The following is a 25,679-nucleotide window of genomic DNA, read 5'->3' on the forward strand; positions in this document are numbered from 1 at the left end:
TGCCACTACCTTTGGCACACTCTAGTGTCACTGAAGATGTGTATTGTTCAGGTCAACTTCCTCAGTCTCTCAAAGTACACAAATAACTTTTTTTTAAATTGTTGTAATTATGGAAGAATTATTTTATATTAAAAATGCACTGTGGACAGTTTACTCAACACAGATTCCTAATTAATAGAAAACCAACTGGCATAAAGTTTCTCTCAGCAACGTTGACTGAGTATCTTCTGTCTTCTAACTGCAGGTTCAGCAGAGCTTAGAATTTAAAGGTAATAAGAATTTAAGTAGGGGTGCTTGGGTGGCTCAGTCAGTTAAGCATCTGCTTTCATCTTAAGTCATGATTTCAGCGTCCTGGGATCAAGACCTGCATCAGGCTCCCTGCTCCGTGGGAAGCCGGAGGTGAATAAGAGTGTGTGTAGAAATTTATCCTTTCAGATAGAATGAGTTTTACCTCCTATGGTTCTTTGTCCTAACCAGGAGCTGAAGAGCTAAAGGGTAGAGGGGAGTAATCCGTTTCCAGAAATGAAACTTGATACCTTTCACATGACTTGTAAGTAAGAATATGTTCACCCAATGAGGAGAATATATTTACCCATGTGATGAGGTTTCTTAGGACATCACTTGCTTTCACCCTTTTTAAAAGAGATTGGTGAACTGTATTCCACATGGACTATGTAAAGATTGTTTCAAGTAAGATTATCCATAGTTTGTGAAAATGAAGTGACTTTTTATTACAGCCATAATTGGCTCCTGTAACATTGTTTTAAAATCTAATTTTTAATCTTATGAGTGTAATTTTATAGTTTATTTGCAGTGGTTTCCTACTTCAGAAAACTTTTTCAATTTGCATGATTAATAAGCATCAATAGTATAATAGAAATTAAAGACTGTTAGATTCAAATCCAGGCTTTGTTCATTAGGATTGTGCATTTGACCCTTGAACAACATGAGTTTAAACTGTGTGGGTCCATTTATTTGTGAATTTTTTCAATTAGTACAGTACAGTACTGTAAATGTATTTTCTCTTCCTTATTTTACTCTTATTGACATTTTTTTGTCTAGCTGACTTTATTGTAAGAATATAGTATAAAATATACATAACATACACAATATATGTTAATCAGACAATTTATGTTACCCATAAGGTTTCTGGTCCAGTAATGGACTATTAGCAGTTAAGTTTTGGGGAGTCAAAAGTTACATACAGACCTTCAAGTACCTGGCAGGGGGTGGGGGGTCAGCATCCCTAACCCCTGTGTTGTTCAGAGGTCATGGTATTTAAATTGGGACTTGGGGAAGAAAGGATTTGGGTTGGGGGAGAAGAATTCTGGTAGTTGAGAAGAGACATAGTATATTCTGCAAATAGATGAACAAACAAAAGTTCAAAACAATAATAATAATATATGTATACATACAGTTTCAGTATTACAATTTAAGATGTATTAAAGTCACTCTGTAATGATTTTCTTAGGTACTTAGTTCATGATTTGATCTTGAATCAAAGCTAAGATTTGGGTGGGGTTTTTTCTTTTTCTTCTTTTTTTTTTTTTTTTTTTTCTTTTCTAAATGTCCAAATGAATATTCTACTTAAATTTATTATTCCTTCAGAATATTTAACATGAACAAGTATTTAATTGTTAAATAGAAATGAAAATATGTGTTAAGAAATTTGGTTTTGAAAATGTTTTCTTAAACAGTGACTTAGAGACAAAATTTGTGTTCTTAATACCTCACTTATCCTAAATCTCTCATTTTTTCACTGATTTTCTTTGACCTATTTTTAACTTGAGATGTTAGGGAAAACCATTTATTTTAAAACACTGAGCATGTGGTACATGCAAAATACTCTGTTACTGTGAGGGATGCAGAGGAAAGTAAGATATAATCCCTAATCTCGGGAAGATTACACATCAGTGAGTGGAAGATATGTACACAGATAATGGGATAAATGAAGATAGGGGGAGTAAAGAATTACGATATTTAAGCAGAGTGTGGAACACTAGACTACCTCAGTGTTTTAAATTTAAATGTTAGAGCTGCTTTTAAAAATCCCGTTGCTGACAGACAGCATGTTTGAGTTCTAGATGGTTTCCCAAGTAGGTACGGAGGAGAAACCTGAATGGAGGAGCCATGCTTAAAGTCTTACCCCAGTGCTGTATTTGGTGAAAGGAAGTACTTTCTAGCCTGAGGATAGAAATCCATTTTTTTTTTTTTTTTAATGTCCCTCAGCCTGCTGGTATCCTCTCACAAGGGAGACCACTGGCTCAACCAGTCATTATCCTGTGTGTGTAAAAGCCTTACAATGCGGAGGTAACATGTCTGTCAAAACCATCTCACAGTCTGCTTTTCTCTGAGGGGACAACATACTTAGCTATTTCGCTGTGCAAAACTTTATATAGTTATGAATATTGTTCAATAAACATATTTCTTAGATCTTTTAAAATCATAAGTAGTAAATTATTCATCCAGAAAGTATTAGTAGTTTTACTTTTTTATTTTTATTTTTTAAGATTTTATTTATTTATTTGACAGAGAGAGACACAGCAAGAAAGGGAACACAAGCAGGGGGAATGGGAGAGAGGGAAGCAGGCTTCCTGCTGAGCAGGGAGCCGGATGGAGGGCTCTGTTCCAGGACCCTGGGATCATGACCTGAGCCAAAAACAGGTGCTTAAAAACTGAGCCACGCAGGTGCCGCAGCAGTTTTAAATCTGTAACAACTCAGACGGAAAAATGAGATGGTTTTTCCCTGAAGTAATTAATAATATCAGTATCCAGTCTGTGTTGAGTTTCTATTTGCTGGACACTGGGATAAATGTTCTACATCACTAGCAAAGCCTCATAGTAAAAAACAATACATATTTTTAAAATTTCTGACCCCATCATATAGGTATATAAATGTGTATGTGTGTATTATTAGAACAGCTAGTTATATGAAACATTACATTGAGTTTACAAACCACCAATGAATTAACTAAAAGTTTTTTTTAAAAACTACTGTATACACATTGTCTATTCGAACCTCACCATAATATGAAATTTTATGTCTGTGGATTTATGTATATATATTTCTAAACGGAAACACTGAGGCTTGGAATAGGTAGTTATTTGGAGTTTGCCCAAAACAGGTGGTGGCCAGGACTCTAGGATTCTTGAAGAATCCTAGTTCTTCCTTCTTTAGATGTGTGAGCACAGACAAGTTATTTACAGAGTGCTTAGTTTATCACATTACCTTGATGATTAAGTGAGGTGATACATGTTAAGTGGTTACCACAGGATCTAAGATGGAGTAAATAGTCACTAAATGTTAGCTATTAGTTCTCAAGCACTTTGTCTTGATAGAATCAGTTAGAGTTAGCTCAGTGATAATGTGATGTCAGAGCATTTGTGTAATGTTGCTTGTAAAACAAAACAAAACAAAACAAAACTGACCTTTTCCTGTTCTCCCTGAAGCATATGGATCAATGATCAGAGGTGTTTTTAAACAATAAAAGGTAGAAGGAAGCTAAATAAAAATGCAAACTATAAAGATTCCTGGAAGTGTGAGTGAGGGAAATGTTGGAGAGAACTCATGTGTGCTTGCGAGGGGAGCCTGGGTGACTTTACAGGTCCCATTGCAGAAGGCATAGAGGGCACCCAGATCTTACGTCAGGAGTGGTCAACAGTGAACAAGCAAGGACTCACCCTAAATGTCCTGAGCTATTTTTGTGTAAAGATAGGGGCTTGAGATGCACATGTAATTTTTGGTCATTTAAAGAGTTAAAACATCAGTAAAAACTCTATAGTGAAGGAAGCCTTCTTAGACGAAGATACAAAAGCTAAAAGCTATTTTCAAAAAACCCATAAAAGACATATTTGTGCAGGTTTTTTTTTTTCTTTAACCTGCAAGCAATTTTCTTTGCAGTCTACAGGATAAAAGATTAGTATCTGTTACATACAACAAATTCTTAAAAGCTGACAAAAAATTCAGTGGTATAAATGATATAAATAGGCAATTTACATATGTATAAGCTTAAAGGACTATTAAACATGAAAAGATATTCTGACTACTAGTCAAAGAAGAAAGCAATAATTACGGTTTTCTAATAGACCGACAAAGCTTGGATGAGAATACTTTACTGACACTGATCACTGTTGGTGAATCGAGTAGGGAAAAGTCCTCCCATCAATTGGTGGTAAAATAGAAATTGTTAAACCCTTGCAGAAAGCAGTCTGGTAACATTTGGGGAGATGTAAAATAGGTGTTCTTTCTGACCCAGCGAGTTTATCTCTAGTTCTCTGTCCCAGAGAAATGAAAACATCAGATTTAAAAAGAAAGATAATGTATTAAGGTGTTTTTGCTTCATCGTTGGGGCAAAAGAATGAGAACAGAGAACACCTGTCATGCCTGTTAGGAAAATGGCAAAATGTATTTTCCTGTACAGTATTCTTGTTGTGGATTGTGATTCACTCATTTAAGTTGAATAAATTTCCACAAAATATGGAATGGGAAAAGCACACCATAGACAGACGTGTGTAACTAGTATTCTGGTTTGGAATCTTTCAGTCAGAAATCCCCTTTGTGTGCACACATCCTCTATTTGTGACTATTTGGCAAAAGGTGGAAAAGTATACAAAATTACCTGTCAGGTAAGAACAAAATGAGAAAGGACTGCATTAAAAATAAAACCAGCGGGGCATCTGGGTGTCTTAGTTGGTTGAGGTCTGACTCTTGATTTTGGCTCAGGTCATGATCTCAGGGTTGGTGAGATCAAGTCCTGTCAGCACCATTCTCAGTGAGGAGTCTGCTTTGGATTTTCTCTCTCCCTCTGCCCCACCCCAATAGATAATCTTAAAAAAAAAAAATAATAAAATCAGCATGCACAATATGGTACTGATACAAAGTTACACATGTGCATGTGTGCCTGTGCACAAAGATATTAGAAAGGTACACTTACATCTATCAACTTGGAGGGGTGCCCCTGATATATTTAGTGGAAAAAACATTGTGATCTGTAGGCTAATAGTTCAGGAAAAGAATATACACTTGTATATGCACGTTTTTGCAAACAGAAGAGTATGGAAGGGAGCCCTCCAGGCGGTTATATTGGTATTGGAGGTGGGACAAGATGACTGGTTTGTTCATGCATGGATTGTTTCAGTATATAGCATATTACTTTATAAATTGAAAAATGTACCGTATATTTTTTTCTCATTATGTTTACTTTTACTTGGTAGGTAAATGCTGGAGATAATCTTTGTTGTTGTAGGTTATGCTGGTTTTGATATAGAACTTGAATGTCTGAAAATTTAAGAAGGTTATAAAGCTTTATGAATTAAAGAATTTACCCTTTTTTCCTGCAGTGATTAATAATAGAATGGTGAAGTGTTTTTATCTTGTCCATAGAGAAAATATTGAATGGTAGCTATTTAAGTTTCAAATATAGATTATGATCTAACACATATAGCCTCCCCAGACTTGGCTTGGCAAATTATACTATAAATGGAATCAGAAGACCAGTGATAGACTTGAAAAAAGTTTTCTGCAATGTAGGTGGTGAGTGAAATATTTATAATACACAGAAAGCTTCTACAAATTGAGAAGATAATTTAGTGGGGAGATGATATCACCAGTGACTATGAACGTTTTTATCTGAATATGTGTGTACTTGATAAAAATAAGAAAGAATCTTTAAAATTCTTGAAGACTGATGAACAGGTAAGAGACTTGAGACTTGGCTGCCGCGAGGCTCCAGTTGCCCTGCATCACGCTATTCTCAGGACAGATCTAGCTGCCGAGTGAGGTGAAAGTACAGCCGTGCAGGCAGGGCGTGGGGGTCTGTCCCGGGTTGTGCAAGTGGGCTGTGGAAAGAGTGTGCGCTGTGGCCCTGGATTGTAACCCATGATTCTTTTATATTCTCTGAAAAAGAGCCCATAACCAAGGATAACGCTGTTTCAGTAGAGTAGACATGTGCCCATGCACAGGCCCTGTGTGGCCCTGTGTGGCTTGTGGGGCCTCATGAAAGCAGCAGACTGAAAATCAGGAAACACCTGACATCTCCTTCCAGCCGCAGCTTCGTTTTTCCTGCCTTCATTTTATAATCTTTTTCTACCTTTTTCAAAGAGTCTCTATGAGACTCTTTGAAACTCTTTGAACTGAGCCTGGGTGGCTCAGTTGTTCAGCGTCTGCCTTTGGCTCAGGTCATGATCCTGGGGTCCTGGGATCGAGGCCTGCATTGAGCTCCCTGCTCGCGAGGAGTCAGTTCTCCCACAGCCTGCAGCTCCCCTTGCTCATGAGCATGCTCTCTCTCTCCCCTACCCCCTCGCCCCCGCTGCCTCTCTGTCTCTGTCTCTGACAAGGAAGTAAACAAAATCTTAAATTAAAAAAAAAAGTCTCCGTGAGCAAAGTCTGCCCTGCGTTGACTAGAGTTGTGCCGTGGAGCAAGGGCGGGATGCAGTGGGCCTGGTGTCCTGCAGGTAGATCCGCAGGGTGTGTGCGGCTCCCGGGATTTGAGAGGCTCTATCAGGCTGAGCCTCCCATGCAGTTTCTGCCATCTGAAACTACCTTAAAGGTTTTGGGGGATAGTGATATCCTGAACTTGAACAGCTTTCTTTCTTTCTTTCTTTTTTCTTTCTTTCTTTCTTTCTTTCTTTCTTTCTTTCTTTCTTTCTTTCTTTCTTTCTTTCTTTCCTTCTTTCCTTCTTTCCTTCTTTCCTTCTTTCTTCTTTTTTTTCTCCTGAATAAGGGGAATTCTAGCACAGCATCTATTAGTCACACTTGATGAACTAATTTGGTTCTGTCTGGGGTCTGACCACAGCCCTGGGTAGGGGGAATAATGCCCGGGTGACACACTGAGCCGTTGGCATCACACAGATAAAACAACTGTGGTGGGACTTTTCACTCAAAACCACTTATTGTGTTGTTGTGCAGATCGTCGTAATGTCATCTGTATGGTTGGAAATAGAACCAGGACATATCGCTCTCAGTCCCTGGTACAGGGTGTTTTCTCTCTGTGTGAAGAAAAAAAGGAAGCATAGAATTCAGGATATAATGACTCTCAGACAAACTCCAAGGGAAGAGAAGAATCGATCTATGGTTTCAGCCTGAAAATTCTGATTGCTACTCTCCTCTCTTCTTACTTCTGCCTGGAGTAATACCTCCTTCATCTGACATCAGTAGGAATTTTTTTTTTGTCCTGGTGGGGGCAGTGGAATTTTTAAATATAGAAACATCCTTTTCAGTATAAATCATTTAAAAAGTTTTAAACCCACTACCTAATTATTAAAAAAAATGTATTCCCTCTGCTTTAAATAATACTGCAGAATATTTAGCATTTTTTCATTAGATTATGGACAGTCTCTCGTTGATTTAGACTCCTATATTTGAGTGATTTATAGTTCTTCCCACAGACTTAGAGCAGCACTATCCTTGTGTTTTCATAAGTAGCCACCTGTGGTTTTTGAGCACTTGAAACAGGGCTAGTGTGACGGAGACACAGAATTTTTAGTCTTAATAAATATAAGTTTAAATTATAAAAAATGAAGCTATTTTTTCATTATCTGCCATTTTACTGTTTTGGTAAGGTTAGGCTTCACCTTAACTGTTGAAAATTGAGCTAAATTGAGATGTGCTACAAGTGTAAAATACACATTGGATTTTAAAGATTTAAAATGGGAATAAATGTAAAGTGTCTCAATTTTTTTATGTTCATTACATGTTGACATGCAAATATTTTGGATATATTGCGCTAAATACAATATATTTTTATCTCCCCCTCTGATTTCCTCCAACTCACTCCTCTCCCTCTCCCAATGTCCTCCGTGTTATTCCTTATGCTCCACAAGTAAGTGAATCCATGTGATAATTGACTCTCTCTGCTTGACTTATTTCACTCAGCATAATCTCCTCCAGTCCTGTCCATGTTGATATAAAACTTGGGTATTCATCCTTTCTGATGGAGGCATAATACTCCATTATATATATGGACCTTATCTTCTTTATCCATTCATCCGTTGAAGGGCATCTTGGTTCTTTCCAGAGTTTGGCAACTGTGGCCATTGCTGCTATAAACATTGGGGTACAGTTGGCCCTCCTTTCACTACACCTGTATCTTTGGGATAAATACCCAATAGTGCAATTGCGGGGTCATAGGGTAGCTCTATTTTTAATTTCTTAAGGAATCTCCACACTGTTTTCCAAAGTGGCTGTACCAACTTGCCTTCCCACCAAGAGTGTAAGAGGGTTCCCCTTTCTCCACATCCTCTCCAACACTTGTTGTTTCCTGTCTTGTTGATTTTGGCCATTCTGACTGGTGTAAAGTGGTGTCTCAATGTGGTTTTGATTTGAATCTTCCTGATGGCTAATGATGATAAACATTTTTTCATGTGTCTGTTAGCCATTTGTACATCTTCTTTGGAGAAGTGTCTGTTGATGTCTTCTGCCCATTTTTTGATGTGATTATCTGTTTTTTATGTGTTTTGTTTGAGGAGTTCTTTATAGATCTTGGGTATCAGCCCTTTGTCTGTATCTGCTCCCATTCCGGGGGTTGCCTCTTTGTTTTGTTGGCTGTTTCCTTTGCTGTGCAGAAGCCTTTGATCTTGATGAAGTCCCAAAAGTTCATTTTCGCCTTTGTTTCCTTTGCCTTTGGAGACATATCTTGAAATAAGTTGCTGTGGTCAATGTCGAAGAGTTTACTGCCTATGTTTTCCTCTAGGATTTTGATAGATTCCTGCTTCACTTTGAGGTCTTTTATCCATTTCATGTATGGTGTGAGAGAATGGTCGAGTTTCATTACATGTAGCTGTCCAATTTTCCCAGCACCATTTATTGAAGAGCCTATCTTTTTCCGACTGTATATTTTTTCCTGCTTTGTCGAAGATTATTTGACCATAGAGTTGTGAGTCCATATCTGGGCTCTCTACTCTGTTCCACTGGTCTATGTGTCTGTTTTTGTGCCAGTACCATGTTGTTTTGGTAATCACAGCTTTGTCGTAAAGCTTGAAATCAGGCAGTGTGATATTCCCAATTTTTTCTTTTTCAACATTTCCTTAGCAGTTCAGGGTCTCTTCTGGTTCCATACAAACTTTAGGATTGGTTGTTCCAGCTCTTTGAAAAATGCTGGTGGAATTTTGATCAGGATGGCCATGAGAGACTATGGATTCCAAGAAACAAACTGAGGGTTTTGGAGGGGGGGGGGTGATGGATGAGCCTGGTGGTGGGTATTAAGGAGGGCACGTATTGCATGGAGTACTGAGTGTAGTGCATAAACAATGAATCTTGGAACACTGAAAAAAAATTCTAATTTAAATAAATAAAAATACAATATATTTTTAGTAATACAATATTGCTGGGGTGCTTGGGTGGCTCAGTTGTTTAAGCGACTGCCTTTGGCTCAGGTCATGATCCTGGAGTCCCGGTATCGAATCCTACATTGGGCTCCCTGCTCAGCATGGAGTCTGCTTCTCCCTCTGACCCTCCCCGTTCTCATGCTCTCTCTCTCTCTCATTCTCGCTCTCTCTCAAATAAATAAAATAAATTTAAAAAATAATAATACAATATTGCCTATATTTATTCTTCTGTCCATTAGATCTCCATGACTTATTTATTACTCATTGCAGTTTCATACCTTAAGTACCATCACTTTTATCCCCCCAGTCCCTAGTAACCACCACTTTACTTTCTTTGTTATAGGTTTAGTGGTTTTAGATTCTGTATATAAGTCGTACCATCCAGTACTTGTCTTTCTCTGACTTATCTCACTTAGTATCAACTATTTAAAGTCCATCTGTGTTGCAAATTAAAAAAATATCTTTTCTTGTAACTATTCCTCCATTGTGTATATGAACCACATCTTTTTTTTTAATCCATTCGTCCATTGATGGACATTTGGGTTGTTTCTACATGTTGGCTCTTATAAATAAAACTGTAGTAAACATGGGAGTTCATGTATCTTATCAAAATCCTGTTTTCATTTCCTTTGGGTATATACCCAAAAGTGGAATTACTAGATCGTATCGTAGATCTATTTTTTCTTTTTTGAGGAGCTTCCATGTTTTCCATAGTGGTTGGACCAATGTTTGTTCCCGCCAACAATGTATAAGGGTTCTTTTTTCACCACGTTCTACCAGCTCCTGTTGTCTTTTGTTTTCTTGATGATAGCCATTCTAACAAGTGTGAGATGATAGCTCATTGTGGCTTTGATTTGCATTTCCCTGATGATTAGTGATGTTGAGCATCTTTTCATTTGTCCCCTCATTTTGATTTGGAGGAACATCTATTTAGTTCTTCCTATTTTTTAATTGGATTATTTTTTGTAACTTTTTAAAAATTTTTTATTTATTTGACAGAGATCACAAGTAGGCAGGGAGGCAGGCAGAGAGAGATAGAGGAGGAAGCAGGCTCCCTGCTGAGCAGAGAGCCCAATGCAGGACTCGATCCCAGGACCTTGAGATCATGACCTACATCAAAGGCAGAGGCTTAATCTACTGAGCCACCCAGGCAACCTATTTTTTGTTATTAAGTTGACTGAGTTCTTTATATTTTGTGGACATTATCTCCTTATCTAATATGTAATTTGCAGAATTTTTCCTTTGTAGGTTCTTTATTCATTTTGTTGGGTTTTTTTTTTTTTCTTTTCTTTTTTTTTTTTTTTTTTTTTTTTTTGCTCTCCAAAGCTTTTGAGTTTGATTCTGGTCCCATTTGTTGCTTTTTTTTTTTTTTTATTGTTTGTGCTTTTGACATCCCACCTCCAAAATCATTGCCAAGACCAATACTGATGAGCTTTTTTCCCATATTTTCTTCTAGGAGTTATGGTACCATCTCTTAGGTTGAAGCATTTGATCCATTTCTAGTTAATTTTTGTGAGTGATGTGAGATTGGTGTCCAGTTGCACTGTTCTGCATGTGTATGTCCAGTTTTTCTTAGCACCATTTGTTGAAGAGACTCCTTTCTCCATTGAGTGTTCTTGGCTTTCCTGTTGAATAGTAGTTGACCAGATATGCTAGGGTTTAACTTTCTATTCTTTCTATTCTGTTCCATTGGTCGATGTATCTATTTTTAGATATGTGGTAGCTGTGGTAGCTGTGTTAATATCAGCTTGAGTTTGTCACATATGGCTTTCTGTTTTGTTTTTGTTTTGTTTATGATTTTATTTATTTATTTGACAGAGAGCAAAAGCAGGGGGAGTGGCAGTCAGAGAGAGAGAGGGAGAAGCAGGCCTCCCTGCCAAGCAGTGAGCCTAATGTGGGGCTCAGTCTCAGAACTCTGGGATCATGACCTGAGCTGAAGGCAGACACTTAACTGACTGAACCACCCAGGTGCCCCAGCCTTTCTGTTCTATTCCATTGATCCACGTGTCTATTTTTGTGCCACTACCATACTGTTTTTTATTACTATGGCTTTATAATATAGTTTGAAATCCAGAAGTATGATACCACCAGGTTTGTTCTTTTTTCTTAGTATTACCTTGACTATCCAGGATCTTTTATGGTTCCACACAAATTTTAGGATTGTTTCTTCTATTTCTGTGAAGAATGTCTTCGATATTTTGATGTGGATTACATTGAATCTGTAGATTGCTTCGGGTAGTATGGACATATTAACAGTAGTCTCCTCATCTATGAACATGGATGTCTTGCCATTTGTGACTTTGATTTCTTCAGCAAAGTTTTGTAGTTTACATTGTATGGAATTTTCACATCCTTGGTTAAGGTTCTTAAGTGTTTTATTATTTTTGATGTTATTGTGAATAGGATGGTTTTATCTTTTTCAGTTGCTTCATCATTAAAGTAGTGTAATTGATTTCTGTCTGTTAATTTTGCCACTTTACTGAAATTATTGATTAGTTCCAACAGTTGTGTGTGTGTGTGTGTGTGTGTGTGTGTTTATTGATTCTTTGGTGTTTTCTATACTGATCTTTCTCAGTTTGCAATGGGGTTACATCCCGATAAATCCATCATTAAGTTGAAAATGTCGTAAGTCAAAAATGCATTTAATACACCTAACCTACCCAACATCACAGCTTAGCCTAGTCCATCTTTATATTAGCGTACAGTTAGGCAAAACCATCTAATACTAAGCCTGTTTTATAAAAAGTGTTGAATATTTCCTGTAATTTATTGAACCAAATATTTGAATGGGTGCAGAGTGGTTCTGAGTGTATTGATTGTTTACCCTTGTAGTTGTGAGGCTGACTGGGGGCTGCAGCTGCCACTGCGTGGCGTCATGAGAGAGTATCATCATGTGCTTAGCCCGAGAGGAGATCTAAAACCAAAATTTGAAATGTGGTCTCTACTGAATGCATATCACTTTCACACCATCATAATGGATGCCTTTTATTTCTTTGCTTCGCTAAATTTCTCCAGCTAAGACTTCCAGTATTGTATTAGATCTGAGTGGTGAGAGTAGGCATCCTTGCCTTGTTCTTGATCTTAGAGGAAACGTTTTCAGTGCCTTTCCATGAAGTATAATGTTAGTTTTGAGTTTGTCAAATATGCCTTTATTATGTCGAGGTATGTTCCTTCCATATCCAATCTGTTAAGGAGATCATGAAAAGATTAATTTTGTCAAATGCTTTTCCTGCATCTACCAAGATGGTCCTGTGATTTTTATTTCTCATTTTATTGATGTTATCTTTTACATTTATTAATCTGTGTATGTTGAGCTATACTCACATCCCAGGGATAAATCTAACTTGGACATGGTGTGTAGTCTTTTAATGTGTTCTTCAGTTCAGTTTGCTAATATTTTGTTAAGAATTTTCACATCTGTATACATAGGGATATTGATTGATAGTTTTCCTATGGTGTCCTTATCTGGTTTTAGTATCATAGTAATGCTAGCTTCACAGAACGAGTTTAGAAGTTTTCCTTCCTCCTCGATACCTTCCTGAGGTTGAGGAAGGTTGGTGCTAATTCTTTAAATGTTGGTAGATTTTTCAGTGAAGCTGTCTGGTCTGGGAGTTTTCTGTGTTGGAAGTTTTTCTAATTACTTGTTCAATTTCTTTCCTTCTTATTGGTCTGTTCAGATTTTGTATTCTTGATTCACAGTGTTGATCGGTTATGTGTTCTAGAAATGTAACTATTTCTTCTATGTTATATAATTTGTTGGCATATAATTGTTCATAGTAGTCTGTTATGATTCAATGTATTTTTATAGTATCCGTTGTAATGTCTTTTTTTTTTCATTTCTAATTTGGAGGGTTTTTCTTAGTCTAGCTAAAGGTTTGCCAATTTTGTTTATATTTTTGAAGAACCAGATCCTTGTTTCATTTTTCCTTTGTATTGTTTTTCTGCTATTTTATCTATTTATAGTTTGATCCTCATTATTTCCTTCCTTCTGCTAACTTCGGGCTTAATTTTTTCTTTTTCTGGTTCCTTGAGGTGTAAAGTTAGGTTGTTTATTTGAGATCTAATTTCTTAACATAACGCCTTTATTGCCATTCCTCTCAGAACTGCTATGTTGCCTCCCACAATACTTGATCTGTTGTGTTTTCATCTGATTAGTTTCAAGATAATTTTTTAATTTCCTTTTAGTTTCTTTTTTAACCTATTGGTTGTTTAGAAGAATGTTTAGTTTCCACATATTTTTATATCTACTCACTTCCTCTCACTGATTACTATTTCATGCATTGTGATCAGATAAGATACCCGGTGTGACTTCCATCTTCTTGAATTTGCTAAGATTTGTGACCTGTCATATATCTATCCTGGAGAATGTTCCAGGTGCACTTGTAAAGAATGTGTATTCTGCTGCTTTTGGATAGCAGGTTCTGTATGTCTGTTAATTCCATCTATCCTAAGGTGCAATGTGATTTTATCTTTCTTTGGACAATCTATCCATTGCTCATACTGGGTACTGACTTCCTCTACAGTTGCTATATCATTTTCAGTTTCTTCCTTAAGATCTATTTTTTTAAATTATTTATTTTTGCAAGAGAGAGCAAGCACGCACAAGCAGGGAGAGGGGCAGAGGGAAGGGGAGAAGCAGACTCCCTGCCCAGCAAGGAAGCCGGACATAGGACTCAGTCCCCGAACCCTGAAATCATGACCTGAGCTAAAGGCAGACCCTTAACCAACTGAGCCACCCAGGTGTCACCCCTGAAAGATCTATTAGGAGTTGTCTAATATATGTTCAGTGCTCTGTTGTCAAGACTGTATATATTTATGATTGTAATATCTTCTTGATATATTGACACACCCCTTATCATTTATATAATGACCTTCTTTGTAGCCTTTCTGGCTTGAAATCTGTGTTGCCCAATATGAGTATGGTTACACCAAACTTTTTTTTTCTTTTTTGGCTTGCAGTATTGTCATCCATTCTTTCATGTTGAGCCTATGAATGTCTTTAGTGCTCCTATTAAGCAGCACATAGTTGGTTCTTGTGTGTGTGTTTGTTGTGTGTTTTAAGATTTGTTTTTTTGAAAGTAAAGATATATAATAGAAAAAATATATATATATTTATAAATAAAGAGATAAATAATAGAAAATATATGATAACATATTTTATTTATAGATATATAATATAAAATAGAGCATGTACACGAGCTGGGACTTGAGGGGTTGCAGGAAGGGGCACAGAGAATCTCAGATCCACCCCAACCCACCCAACACAGCTTAGAGTGCAGAGCTGTTGTGGGGCTTGATCTCAGGACTGGAGATCATTACCTGAGCCAGACCAAGAGCTGGACACTTAACCAAGTGAGCCACCCAATGCCTGGCTCTTGTTTTTTTTAATCCACCCTGTTACTTTACCTTTTGATTGGTGAGTTCAGTCCATTTACATTCAAGGTGATTATTGTTATGTGAGGACTAACTACTGCCATTTTATCGTGGCCTTTTGGTTATTTTATCTCTCTATTGTTTCTTTTTTCTTGTTTCTACCTTTGTAAATTGGTGGTTTTCCATAGTGATTTGCTCAGTCTCCCCCTTTTTTATGTTTTGTGCCTCTGCTCTAGATTTTTGCTTTTACATAAAACATCTCACAAAGTAGTCCCTTTTCTGCTGATAGCACTCTGTCTTCATTCACCACAAAGGTTTTATCCTTTTTTTTTTTTTAAGATTTTTATTTATTTATTTGACAGAGATCACAAGCAGGCAGAGAGGCAGGCAGAAAGAGAGAGAGAGGAGGACGCAGGCTCCCTTTCGGCAGAGAGCCCGATGCGGGGCTCGATCCCAGGACCCTGAGATCATGACCTGAGCTGAAGGCAGAGGCTTTAACCCACTGAGCCCCCAGGCGCCCCAGGTTTTATCCTTTGCTGTTACAAATTATCTAATTTGGGGGGGGGTACCAAATATATTGAAGGAATGGTACAAATGAAAGAAGTAGATGTTTTGGTACAACTTACAGAAAAGGTAAAGGTAAATTATCTCTTTTTATGCTATGATTTTGTTACCAAGTTATAGTACCTATAGTTACTTTCAGTGCTCTTTTCCTTTATGCTCTAATGCGAGTTTAATATAGTATTCTAAAAAAAAAAGTTATAGTAAAGGAGTTATAGCATTATTACTTGCCTGGTTAATCAGATGGAATTTTGCGTACTTTCGTCTTTTCGTTTCTTAGCTTGAAGAGTTCCCTCCAATACTTCTGTTAAGGCAGGTTTAGTAGTGGTGAACTCCTTTAGCTTTTGTTTGTTAGAGAAAGCCTTTGTTTCTCCTTCATATCTGAAAGATAGCTTTGCCAGGTAGAGTATTCTTAGCTGGCAGTTGTTATCTTTCAGTATTTTCAATATGTCATTCATCTCTCTCCTGGCCTATAGAGTTTCTGCTGAGAAATCTGCTAATAGCCTACTACTGGTGGACCTTTGTAGGTTACTGTATATTTTTTTCCTCGGGTGGCTTTAAAATTCCCTCTTTATTATTGACTTTTTTTTTTCTGAAGATAGGTAGATTGATTTGACAGAGAGTGAGTGAGTGCAGACTCGCACAAGCAGGGAGACTTTCTGGCAGGCAGATGGGGAGGGAGAAGCAGGCTCTCTGTGGAGCAGGGAGCCAGATGCAGGGCTCAATCCCAGGACTTTGGGATCGTGACCCGAGCCAAAGTCAGACACCCAACTGATTGAACCATCCAGGTACCCCTATTACTGACTTTTGACAATGTTAATATAATGTATCTTGGAGAAGGTCCTTTTGAGGACAAAAAGGTGTTCTGTTAGCTCCATGGACTTATATATCCAGTTGCTTCCTCAGGTTTGGGAAGTTCTCACCTGTTATTTAAATGCACTCTCTGCTTCCTTCTCTCTCTTCCCTTCTAAGATACCCATTATTCTCTTATTGGCATTTCTGATGGAGTCAGATAGTTCTCATAGGTTATTTTCACTTTTTTTAATTCTTCTGTCTCTTCCACCTGAATCATTTCTATATTTCTGTTCTCAACCTTGCTAATCCTCTCTTCCATATGATCAGCTGCATTTCCAGCACATTCTAATGCATTTTTCATCCCATTTATTGAGTTCTTCAGCTCCAGAATTTGTTTATTTCTATTTTAGAATTTCAGTCTCTCTGATAAAGCACTTAGATTTGTTAATTTTATTCCTGTGATCACCATATTGCCATTTGGAGTTTTCTTAAAGTTCTTTGAATTTCATCATAGCTGCTATTTTAAATTACCAGTTAGATTGTAATATTCCCTATCTTTGGGTTCCATTGCTGGAATTATGTTTTATGATACCATATTCTAGTGATTTTTCACGGTGTTTGATGAGACATGCCCCCACCTCCACATTTGAAGTCGTGAACACTTCTTATTTAGCCAAGGCTTTGTTTACTTTGATTCTAACAGTTCAACAGGTTGGTAGATGGGGGGTTTTCCAGAAGATGGGGCTATAGCACAACTTTTTGATTTTTGTTCCCAGCACTGACTTCCTGCTAAGGGTTGGGAGCATGAAAAAAGCATAGGAGTGGCAAAATGGGGGGAGGTGTGTACTTAGCACTTGGGGCTTTGGGTGTACCAATGGCCAGGTGGGGGGATCTTCAAGTGGGAAGGGTTCCAGAGGTTTGTGGGTCAGCCTTTTGCCTCTTGCCTCTTGGGGCATAGAGGAGGAGATGCTTTCCTTCAGTTCTCTTTGTCTGCCTACTTCCCAGTCCTTCCCTCCCTCCAGCCACTGGGGTCTTTTTGTAGGGAACCTGGTCCCTCCAGCTGCAGCGCCTGTTGTCAGGCAGACCACCCCCCACTCGCTGCCTTCCCCCTCTGCCTCCTCTGCCAGAAAGGTTGTGCTGGCTCACTGCAGGCCCAGCCACTGCCTTCGCTGCCATCCCTGGCCACCGCTGCCCGCTCCCCCGCTTCTTCCATGGTCTGGTCCACCCACTTTAGGGAACACAGATGGAGGCATTTCTTGGGCATCCTGGTACCAACGCAGTGCAGAGGCGCTGTGTCATTTTGTTGTTGTTGTTGCTTTTCCCCCTTCCGGGGTATGTACGTCCAGTTAGTTGTAAAACAGAGGGAACAGAAGAGGAATGACTCACAGCACCATGATACTGACATCACTCCCAAATAAAATTTATTATGAAAATGAATTTATCTTTTTTAATGTAGCCCTACAAAATTGAAACTTGTATATGAAGCTTTCATATTTCTGTGGGAGGTTTTTCAACTTTGGCCCCACTAATATTTAAAGCTGATAACTCGGGGCGCCTGGGTGGCTCAGTTGGTTGGACGACTGCCTTCGGCTCAGGTCATGATCCTGGAGTCTCGGGATCGAGTCCCACATCGGGCTCCCAGCTCCATGGGGAGTCTGCTTCTCTCTCTGACCTTCTCCTCGTTCATGTTCTCTCTCACTGTCTCTCAAATAAATAAATAAAATCTTAAAAAAAAAAATAAAGCTGATAACTCTTTGTGTGGGCATTCATCTTGTTCCCTAGAGGATGTTTAGTGACATCCCTGGCCTAGCTCTTCTAAATCAGCTTCCCACCCAGTGCGTGGCCCTTTTTGAGCCATGACAGAAGGGGATCATTCAGCCTCTGTTTGAAACCTTTACCTAATAAGAATCTCTTCTTTATCATTTTTGTATTCTGTATTATAACTGTCAGACAGACTTTTATATCAGCATCCTTTAACTTCTACCAGTGGTTCTAGTCCTCGTTTGTGTAGTATAGATTAAACCAAGTACTTCTTCTTCTTTTTTTTAAGATTTTATTTATTCGACAAATTTTTTTATTTGACAGAGATCACACGTGGTGGGGGGGCACGGGAGGGCGGGAAGATGCAGGCTCCCTGCTGAGCTGAAAGCCTGAGGCGGGGCTTGATCCCAGTACCCTGGGAGATAACTACCCTAGCGGAAAGCAGAGGCCTTAACCCACTGAGCCACCCAGGCGCCCCAAACCAAGTTCTTTATGAAAAAGCTAATGCATGCTAACAGGCCTTACACATTCTAGAGTTCATTCAACAATTACTTAAACTCCTCCTTTTTGTTAGGCAACAGAGATAAGCAGTGGATGAAACATGAGTTCTCTGGGAGTGTGCATAACATTTTGGGGGATGCAGTTAATACTCAGGAGCCTACAGTGATAGGGCACGTTTTGATCAGTGCTGTGAAGAATACTGAAGTGGTCAAAGGTGCATATTGAAGGCTCTTGTTGGGAGGGTGGGGTGTGGGGCCTCTCTTTCTCTTGGCCCTTTCCTCTAAAACCGCAAGACCTCCGTCATGTTTCCGAGGGTTTCCCATGTTTTCATGGGAAAAGATACTGTTTCCCAGACCTCCAGTATCTTTTGTTTCTCTGGAATGCACTTTGCCTTCATCCATTGCTTGTAAGAAATGTTTTCCGGACACCTTTGCCTAGCCGCTGATAATTCTTCCTGAGTGGAAGTGTTAAGGTTCCTTTTAAAAGTGGCACATGGAGCTGAATCCTGGCTCTGGTCAGATCATTGCAGAGTTGTCCTTAGGAATGTTCTAGCTACCGTTCTTTTGGCAGTCTGAGATTGCACCTGCCTTTTTGGCAGCCTCATTGTGCTCTTGACTCAGATTACAGTCAACAACCCTGAGGTCTTTTACTGTGCTACAACTTCCACATTGTGTACTTGTCCTGAAGGCCAGTGTTTCTCTTGCTACCTTTGATCAGCTTATTGCACAGGATGTGATCTGAAGGAGTTTGCTTCTATGTGTTTTACACTAGAAATATACCTGGGCTTTGTGATGGCCTGTTCCTGCAATCCCTTTTACCTCTGCTTTCTGGTTGTGCTCTAGAATAGATAACATTGCAGATAACCTGACCTCCAGGTGAATGAAGAACTACTGCAGTTTCCTAAAACATCATAACGAGATACGTGGGTAAAATGAATGTGGAATATTCCCAGGTGGGATTCTTGGCTGGAGGTCTTGTAATGATTTCAAAATTGAAAATTTAAAAAAAAAAAAAAAAAAAAAGCCTTGGATGTCTTTTATCTTCTTGCTTCCAGAATATTTCTTATTCTTCTTGCCTTTAATCAAATAGTAATACATACCTGTACACTCAACGTAACCATTGGTTGGGAGGAATTATAGGCCCTCATTCCATCTTCACAAAGATTTTAGCATCTCTTCCATTTCTGGCTGACTTTTTCATAGCCAAAGGCTAGAAAATATGGTTGACCCCTGAGCACTATACCTCCCAGGGAGTCAAAAACCCATGTGTAATTTTTGACCTCTCAAAAACTTAACTCCTAACAACCTACTATTGCCGGGAAACCTTACCGATAACATAAAACCATCAATTAACACATATTTTGTGTGTCATACATATTATGTATAATATCTTACAATACAGTGAGCTAAAACAAAATGTTATTTAGAAAATCATAAGGAAGAGAAAATACATTTACAGTACTGTGCTGTATATAAAAACCCACATACAAATGAACTGGTGCAGTTCAAACCCCGTGTTATTCAGGGACCAAATACACATCTGTAAAACAGCATTGTACATGTGAATGGTACATAATGGCAGGGAATCTGTCCCTTGGTTCCTGTGTTCATGTCACAGGGATTCACAGTCCTGGATTGTGGAGAATGTGATTTAAATACCATCTGTGGCTACTTATCCAGCAGACTGGTTCGATGACAGATCTGCCAAATGAGCAGTGTGTGTTTCTAAAAAAGAAAAAGATTAGCAGAAGAATTTTACCCTGGAGGATTTTAAAATATTATTTATTTTAAAATTATATTAACTTCTACAATTCAAATTAATTTAGTTTACAGAATAATTATTCTTTAGAAGGTAATTATTTTGCTTACTATTTTCTTTAGTATTCTTAGTTACAGAGGTATGTTTTAAATGGCAACTGCTAAGCCAGCATCCCTTGCCATAAGGTAAGATAACCAGAAAGAATGTACTATCTTAACAGCGTTTCAGAAAGTTGGTCTGGGCACCTCTCCCTGCTCCCCTTGGTAGTGCTGTCATTGTGATTTGTGAAAGTGGGGCGGTTCTGGCCAGCCCGGCCCGACTTCAGGATGCCTGCGACCCTGACAGGTTCCTAACCAGGCCACAGACCCTTTGCCATGGGCATCCACCATCCTTCTCTTTGCCTCCAAACCCATGCAGGGGCTTTGAAAATGCTCCTTCTGTATATGCTAAATTTTGTTCAATGTCAACGTCTTTGGGGAAGTACTAATGTATAATGCCAGGCCTAAATTTGGCTTTGGCTTTGTAGTTCATTTGCTTTTTTCCACTTAATTTCTTAAAAACCTTAAACTAAGCCCTGTGATGGCATATTGTTTACATTGTTTAGCAGCTAGAGTAAAATAATACATGAAGTATCAAGATAGGGTAGGTGTGTCGTGAACCCAACGACAGTTATCTTCAGTGTGCCAGCGCACGGAAGGAACATGGACCTCTGAGGGGGTGCACACAGCTGGGCACCCAGTGGGAGGAGCTGGGATCACCAGGATCAGAATAACACTGAGGACAGGGCCAGTGGATCTGCTGTGACACTTCACAAGGACCAGCATAGCAGTGATCAGGGCTATAACCCCAGATGGACCCCATCTGTCCATAACCAACCACATGTTTACAGCATCTATACCCATGTGCCTGTGATGTTCATATTAATGACAATAGCTTTTCCTTCCTAGTGCCAATGGTACTAAAATTAACCGTTTATTTTTCTTTTCTTCTTTCAGAACAAGCTTGCCTTCTCCTATGTTTTCCAGAAATGACTTCAGCATCTGGAGCATCCTGAGAAAATGTATTGGAATGGTAAACGAACTCTCAATTTTATAATATAACATCAAGTAGATATAGGTTTCCCTGCGTATCCTTTGGAAGGGAATCTTCATGTTGGCATAAATGTGATGTACAACAAAGTTTATGGAAATGTGAGAATCAGAAATTGGAAAAAGTCTTAGGTCTGCCTGACAGAATTTGAACCACTCTTTATGCCATTGCAGTAGGATTTTAACAATTTTTTTTTTTTTTAGATTTTATCTATTTATTTGACAGAGAGAAATCACAAGTAGATGGAGAGGCAGGCAGAGAGAGAGAGAGGGAAGCAGGCTCCCTGCTGAGCAGAGAGCCCGATGTGGGACTCGATCCCAGGACCCTGAGATCATGACCTGAGCCGAAGGCAGCGGCTTAACCCACTGAGCCACCCAGGCGTCCCCATTGCAGTAGGATTTTAATGGGAGTTTTCACTCTAAAAAAAAAATAAAGAAAATGCTCTTTTCCTGTTGTAATACAACATTTCTATTTCCCTGTAAAATTACCCAGAAATTCTCTCAGAGAGCACAGATTCGCCAACATGTAGAAGGTAGTAATTTCATGCACACTTCTTTGCATGAGCTCATTGATTTGTACTTTGAATTTTAAGTGTGATGTATTAGATATTTGGAGTGTCTCTCCTTAGCTGTGCAGGTTGATTTGATATGCGGGGAGAGCGGCAGATGGCAAAATTTACTATTCCATAAATCCTTAGATTCTCTTTAAAACAGTGGTTCACAGAACCATCCTGACCTCAGTTAGGCTGGAATTCCGAGTAAAGTTATCTTAATTCTTCCAGCACGACCTTTGACCAACTAGAATGATAAAAACTTTAAAACAAGCAAGTCCTAAGCTGCTAGGGAATCTACCTGGACATTCCTTTTTGTAATTTTGCAAATTTAATGTGCATTCTGGGAGTCCTCCAAGAATTTTCCCTGCACCAAGAAGTATATTCACTTTGTTTTCATTCTGGTGCTTGAAATCCTTGCAGCTTTTGATGTGCCTGCTTGGGCATTTTTCTAAGGTCCCTGTTCTCTGCATGGGGTCCTCTGATCTGAGGCTTTCCAAATGTGACTTCCAAGGAGCTAATCCCAGAAACATTCATTTTAAACAAGTATTTTCTGATTCTGCTACATAGAGAGTAATTCAGCTAAGCTCTACAGCCGGATAATGGGATTTATCCCAGCCTTGCTGCTTCCTGTCTGAGATCCGGGGAAGCCACCTTACCACTCCTGATTGGGTTGCCTCCTGTGTAAAGTCAGGAGACTAATTTGTACCTACTAGGTGTATTGAGAGATAAATAACATAACTTATGTAAATTATCTAGGAAGTCTCTGGTTTAGCATAATGCTCAATATTATTAGCAGCAGTTAATCCCATTTGAGAATCAGAGCACCTTCCTCTAATCCCATTTTGATTATATTAAGATTCATCAGGACAAACCAAATGTATATATTCTCAAGTAAGATGTTACACATACTACTGTCTTTGGATCTGAAATTTTCCAGACAAAAAATTAATATTTGTATTCTATAGAGTCATTATTTCTCAAACCCTTAGTAAACATATTTACCATTATGATTTAGTATACAAATAGGCATATAGGTGTGTGTTTAAAAACCAGGTTCACAAAAGGAATGTTCATCATAAAAATAGTCATCATATTTCCCATTACATTAAATTAATGCTGATTCCAGCTCACTGTATTGATTACACAGTCTCTAATGGATGAAACCCTCCCTGTAGAATGGGTGCCACATCTGTCAAAGACTTATTTGGTCAACAGAATTTGTATGCAAACCTTGGATGTGGTTGAGTCTTTTTGGACATTGTGGAAAATACAGTTTTCTATATTTGTCTTACTTCAGTCTGTCTGCTGCCATCTCCTGTCTTTCAAGTGTCAGATTTAGTGGTTGAGGTCATGAATTTGTTCAGGCTAGTGACCAGCATTTGTCTAGTTTATATCTAAAGCAAGCATTCTGTCCAGCTAGAGAATAAGCATTCTTTTAAAAGATAGGACATAATGTTTTTTTGGATCCTACCTGTCACACTTTGAAAGATACTCTGTTTCTCTGGAAGAATGGTTTTACTTTTATTTTTTAGGTGTAGAACTACTTGTAAATGAACAGTCTCTGTTGAGTTTATAAAATAATCGTTCTTAGAGCAACATTTATTAATGTGGATTGAAAGGAAATTAGCATTTGGAAGTGCTGTTCTTTGGGCACTGTCATAAGATCCCCCTCTCACAGGCAATAGAAACAATCAAAAGGTGTTAAGTGTTGGCCAACAATAGATTTAAAGTACTGTGTATCTTGAAAGAGAAATGCAAATATCATTGCTAGACTAAATTTTTTTAAAGGTTTTATTTATTTATTTGACAGACAGAGATCACAGGTAGGCAGAGAGGCAGGCAGAGAGAGAGGAGGAAGCACCCTCCCCACCGAGCAGAGAGCCCAATGTGGGGCTCGATCCCAGGACCCCGGGATCATGACCTGAGCAGAAGGCAGTCATGACTCAGTCAGACTGAGCCACCCAGTCCCTCCTAGACTGAATTTTTAAAAGTAATTTTTCATATTGACTCCTCCAACATCAGCCTCCTTCTATCTTCCAAAAGAAAATAGTCCAAAACTTAAAAAAAAAAATGTAATGTCTGTAGCCTTTATTGCACTGAAGTCAAAATGAAGACTTTTTTTTTTTAATCCTGCATTGCATTTCTGTGATTGTTACACTTAATCCATTCACTTTAGTTCCTTACTCTGTGGGTAAATCTCAGTTACAAAGACCATGCATATTTCTTTCAGCCAGCTCTTCCCCAAAGCTTCACAGTCCCAGTTTCTCTGTTTTATAACAATAAGTCTTAAAAGTAGCGGAGGATATTTGGTGTCAAACCAGAGTGTTTCATGATATCTATGTAAATTGAGGAGCATACCAGATGAGAGTAGAGAGTGTGAACATCCACAGTTCTACGCTGAACTAGGGTCCAGTCCCAACTTTTTAAAAAAGAATGCCCCTTATGGTAATATAGTGTCATTATTCACAGGACATGGTTTCAGGGCACCAGGCTGGCTCAGTTGGTGGAGCATGCAACTTTGATCTCGGATTGTGAGTTCAGGCCCCACTTTGGGTGTAGAGATTGTATAAAAATTAAAAACTTTAAAACAAAAAAACAAAAATACCTGGCTTTTATGAACTCGTGAGAGATGCTTATCTATTAGGTATTGTCTAGGTATAATTTGTCTTCATCAGGAAGAAGGTCAGAGTATCTTCTCCAGACCTTTACCATCCTGGACCGCCATGCCCTGTAGCCCCTTCCCCAGCCCAGGTCGCTTTGACCCCGTCCTCCACTTCCAGAGACGCACACAGTCTGCTTTGCTTCTTTCTGAAAAGAACATAGAGACTTAGATTTCCAAACTAATTGACCTCCTTCCTTATTCTTCCAGTCTGTTTTGGACAGGATTATGTTACCAGCTGCTGGATTAGACTACATGAAATGAATACTTTACATAACTGATACTTGGTTCCCAGCTCAGAATCAGTTCTGATACTGGTTAGTTTGAAGTCTTACTTCCTTATTCCCATTGTCCTTTTGTTGGAGGGTTCTAATCTCATAATCCTATTGTCTTGTGCTTTCCTTGTTTTCTTCCTCCTCTTCTTTCCCCTCCCTTTAGGGTTCCTCAGTGGGACTCACCCAGAAGTTAGGTCACGGTGTTCACACTTAGTGACTTTTGGAACCAGGGCTGGCACCAGGGTGAGGCAAGTGGGGTATATAGGTGCAAAAGTGGAGTAGGGATCTGTGCTCATGGCTTTGCGGGTGCCAACCATGTGTTTGTTAAATATCCTGGAGTCCTAGAATTTTAATATTTGGATTATTATCAGAGATGAAAAAGTCCTGATGTATTTATAAAAACTGACCTTTAAAAATGATACATCACTCTTTTAAATATTGTCTAGTAGAATCAAATACCATAGAGGCTTGAATGCAAGAGCAAGCTATTCCTTAAGAGTTGAAAAGTTTATATTATAGTTCCATTTGCTCCTTTAATTCATATTTCCATTCCATATTTCTTATGGAATATTATTCTTAATTTTTTTATCTTTGAAGGTATTTTATTCATTACTCTATCATACTTTGCTATCATAAAAGTACATACAAAAATAAAAATTTGATAGCATATATCCCATATTAATAATGAAAGTTTCTCTGCATCAAGTTATTCTTCCAAGTATTAATAAATGAGTGATCTAAATAACAGGCATTGCCAAATTTATGAAAATATTAATATAGAAGATAAAATGTTACTCATAAAATGAAATTTTTTCAGTTGGGTTTAGATATCAGAGAATGTCTCCTATTGTTAGATTTTTTGTAAGAGGATTTTCAGTAATGATTATTATTTTTTAATAGATTTAAGGATTAAGAAACCTTGCTCATATTAATAGACAGATGGGAGTAGGAGTTTGGTGGGGGTTTTTTTTTTTTTTTTGAGCATCTAGCAATATCCTTCAGTTCTTTGACCCTTTCCCAACTGTGTACC

General features: G+C 38.4%; 1 protein-coding gene across 7 annotated transcripts in view; it reads left to right on the plus strand.

Annotated features, from left to right (window-relative positions):
- OSBPL1A (oxysterol binding protein like 1A) overlaps positions 1 to 25,679 on the plus strand; it is a 227,998-nt gene that overhangs the window by 174,901 nt on the left and 27,418 nt on the right. For all 7 annotated transcript variants that reach the window (XM_082698700.1, XM_082698701.1, XM_082698702.1 and 4 more), the window contains one exon: positions 21,069 to 21,144. In XM_082698700.1, coding sequence (XP_082554826.1) covers positions 21,069 to 21,144 — 76 coding nt within the window. The remainder of the gene's footprint in view (positions 1 to 21,068; positions 21,145 to 25,679) is intronic.

The sequence above is a fragment of the Mustela nivalis genome (genome assembly GCF_964662115.1).
Source record: "Mustela nivalis genome assembly, chromosome: 14".
Taxonomy (NCBI): Eukaryota; Metazoa; Chordata; class Mammalia; order Carnivora; family Mustelidae; genus Mustela; species Mustela nivalis.